At 32.3% G+C, this 3017-nt stretch overlaps 1 protein-coding gene across 1 annotated transcript in view; it reads left to right on the forward strand.

Moving 5' to 3' along the window:
• LOC106458143 overlaps positions 1 to 2644 on the forward strand; it is a 21285-nt gene extending 18641 nt beyond the window's left edge. The window contains exons 4-7 of the mRNA XM_013917602.2: positions 490 to 507; positions 825 to 895; positions 1192 to 1229; positions 1883 to 2644. Coding sequence (XP_013773056.2) covers positions 490 to 507; positions 825 to 895; positions 1192 to 1229; positions 1883 to 2278 — 523 coding nt within the window. The 3' untranslated portion in view covers positions 2279 to 2644. The remainder of the gene's footprint in view (positions 1 to 489; positions 508 to 824; positions 896 to 1191; positions 1230 to 1882) is intronic.
• Positions 2645 to 3017: the final 373 nt, after the last annotated feature.

Here is a 3017-nt window from a genome sequence, read left to right on the forward strand (position 1 = left end):
CTTTTTATTACGAAAAAAGTCAGATTCTAAGACACAAAACAGTAACAGTGTTCCTCAAGTTTTTTTAAAGAAATGCCGGTGATATAGATAGTTTATATATGATAAAATAAAACAAGTACTATTGAAAAAAAAAAATTACAATTTTAATTTTTAGTTAATTTATTTTCTCTATAAACATTCGTATGTGTTAATGTTGGCTTAATACTAAAACTCTGAACCATAACACAACGGTTTTAATTAAAATATCAGAAAGGTATTTTTCACTGAAAGAAAAACAAGGGCTAAAGTATAGAGACAGTGCAACATTAAGTCTAATTATGTTTCACCGTAGTCGTGGGCGGGAGGAGTTTCATTCGTTATCTGACGACCTGGTTCCAGGTAGCTTACGGCAGCACCCGTCAAAGCCTGGGAACCAGCCCATCTCGTGGCTTCTCCACTCGGGTATAAAAAGGGCGATTTTACCCAGTTGAACCAGTGAACTTCTTGGTGAAAAGAAAGTGACATTAGGTAGGTAGTTGGCTGAACTTCTAACTTTCCCGCGTTATACCTAGCACTAACGATCATGGATCCTGTAACTCGGTAAAATACTTCATTACGTGTTTCAAAGTTTACCGAAGAAAATATCCGTCACTCTAAATTAAGTGGAAAAAACTTTTTTTTTCTTTTGTCGATTGTGATAAAGGTGTTTTCTCTGTGGTGTTTGACTGCTTTCCGTTGGGGAGAGCTGCCAAGGCCTTTTAAACTTAAAATAATAATAATAATATATACATAGTCCTTGTTTAATATTTTGAATCGTACTGAAAGCTCGTCTCTTTTCTTTGCAGGTTGATCTACAAACGGTTCGTCTTTTATCGTCATACATCAACAGCAATGATGAAATACGTGTTTTTTGTGGGTAAGTTTCAGTGAATGTTCTTTCACCATTATACTTTTGAAAAATTATCGTCCAATTTCGAGTTACTTGAACTATAAACGTTTATAAATGTAAATTGGTACAGAAATAATGCCTGTATCATGCAAAACCAAATATCTTAAAAAAACGAAAACGGTAAAATATAACTCAACAAGGTTTTGTCCATTTTTTTCTATAGTAAATACATTCCTTAAGCCTTTCACATGCTTACAAAATAACTGTAAAAAAATTAAGAAAAAATATGCTTACATATTCTTTTTTTTGTTCTTTTTCTGTAGCTTCAATGTTCTTGGCGATTACTTTTTCATTTCCACGGGTAAGTTATGATTTATGTACTAAAATATTTACCTTATAAAAATGCCACTGCTTATAACGCTAAACTTCGGGTTTCGATACCCACTGTGGACATAGCACTGATAGTGATAGCTTCTTGTGTAGCTTCGTGCTTAACAACAAACAGCGAAACTTTATAAAATGTGATAGTATTTTGTGTAAGTATGTAGCAGAGAACCATATCTGGATTTTTTAATCTTATAAATTTTAGTTGCAACAAAATATACTCTCGGATTTTTATGCAATACGTTGTAATTTGAAACTTTTGCGGAGTAAATATTGCACATTGTTAGTCAAATAAACGATTTACCTTTTTATTTTTTGTTCAATGAGATCTAGTTGCTGCCTGGTTCATCTAGTCTTATGGTGTTAGTAGAGCTGTATTCTATTCAAAACTTCAGAGTAGGTTCGAATTGACACTTTAACATCATGTCAAATATATCCAATATGGTAATCGTAAATATCGTAAGAATTAGGTAATGTTTTTTTTTCCTTTGTTAGCCAAACCTGAAGGACTTATAGCAAAAGTGATATGAAAATATTAGATTATATTTTATTTATATGTAACTGTCATTAAACTATTACTATGAATTTAAGTTGATTTATATTTTTATTTCATATTTTACTATTAAACAGGTAAAACGTGAGGCCTATGATCTTCCAGCTGGAGCAGATGAGATAATAAAAAAACAGATAATTACAAGTTTTAGCTGCGAGGGTTACAATTATGGATACTACGCTGACATAGAAAACGACTGTAAGATTTTCCACGTTTGCCTTCCTCAAACGCTGCCCAATGGAGAGCAGATTGTTTCTCATTATAGTTTCTTCTGTGGAAACCAGACAGTTTTCAACCAACTTACACTTACTTGTGCTTTCCCAGAAGAGGCCGTGCCCTGTGGCAAAGCATCTGAGTTTTACAATGTCAACGACAACATTGGAATTGAAGACGCTTTATTTTTAACTGATGATGTTGTGCAAAGGGCAAATGCTTTGATTTACGAATTTGGGTCTCGTCTAAATGGAAAATAAACTGTTGGGGTGAAGGGGTCACAAACCACCAAGCAGGCTATACAGAACGTATTCCAGCTAGGGTTGTCACAATTCTTATTTAATGTGTCACTAATAATGAAAGCTTTAAAGTAAACTTATTTGTTACTTTATTTTATGTTTCAAATGAACTGAGTTTCATCTTAATCCAAAATTCCAATATGTGAAGTAAGAGCCAATTTAATGTGTTAGAACAACAATATTTTTGTTTCATTATGCACTGTATTGTCTTCTAACTGGGTTTAATTTTCTTAAACTGTCATGGTTTAAGGTACATATATTTGGTTAAACTTCAAACAGTTGAACATTTTGTTAAGCTTTTTTTCTAATGGTCTATTTGTGTATTACCTAGTTTGTTTGTATTTGCTTTTTGCAATCGTATGTGTGTATATATATATATATATATATTTGTGCGTGTGTTTATAATAAAGCACTAAACTTGAAATATAAGGTTCTGATTCTTTTAGATTTCATCAAGAACTTGTTATAATCCACTTCTAATTGGGTGATTAGAGACACGTGCTTCCCTATATGTACGTTTATAAATATTTGACAGAAATACTCTGAAACAGACATGATTAATTCACATTCCTCATTACCGCCAATTTCTCTGTTTATTATATTTGATAGGAAAATAGAAATTAAATGAAAACCACTCTACTAGAACATTTCAGCAAACATGAACTTTATTTTAAGCCAGGAAAGAGCCAGAGAGCGTTTT

The sequence above is a fragment of the Limulus polyphemus genome, unplaced genomic scaffold (assembly GCF_000517525.1).
Source record: "Limulus polyphemus unplaced genomic scaffold, Limulus_polyphemus-2.1.2 Scaffold420, whole genome shotgun sequence".
Taxonomy (NCBI): domain Eukaryota; kingdom Metazoa; phylum Arthropoda; class Merostomata; order Xiphosura; family Limulidae; genus Limulus; species Limulus polyphemus.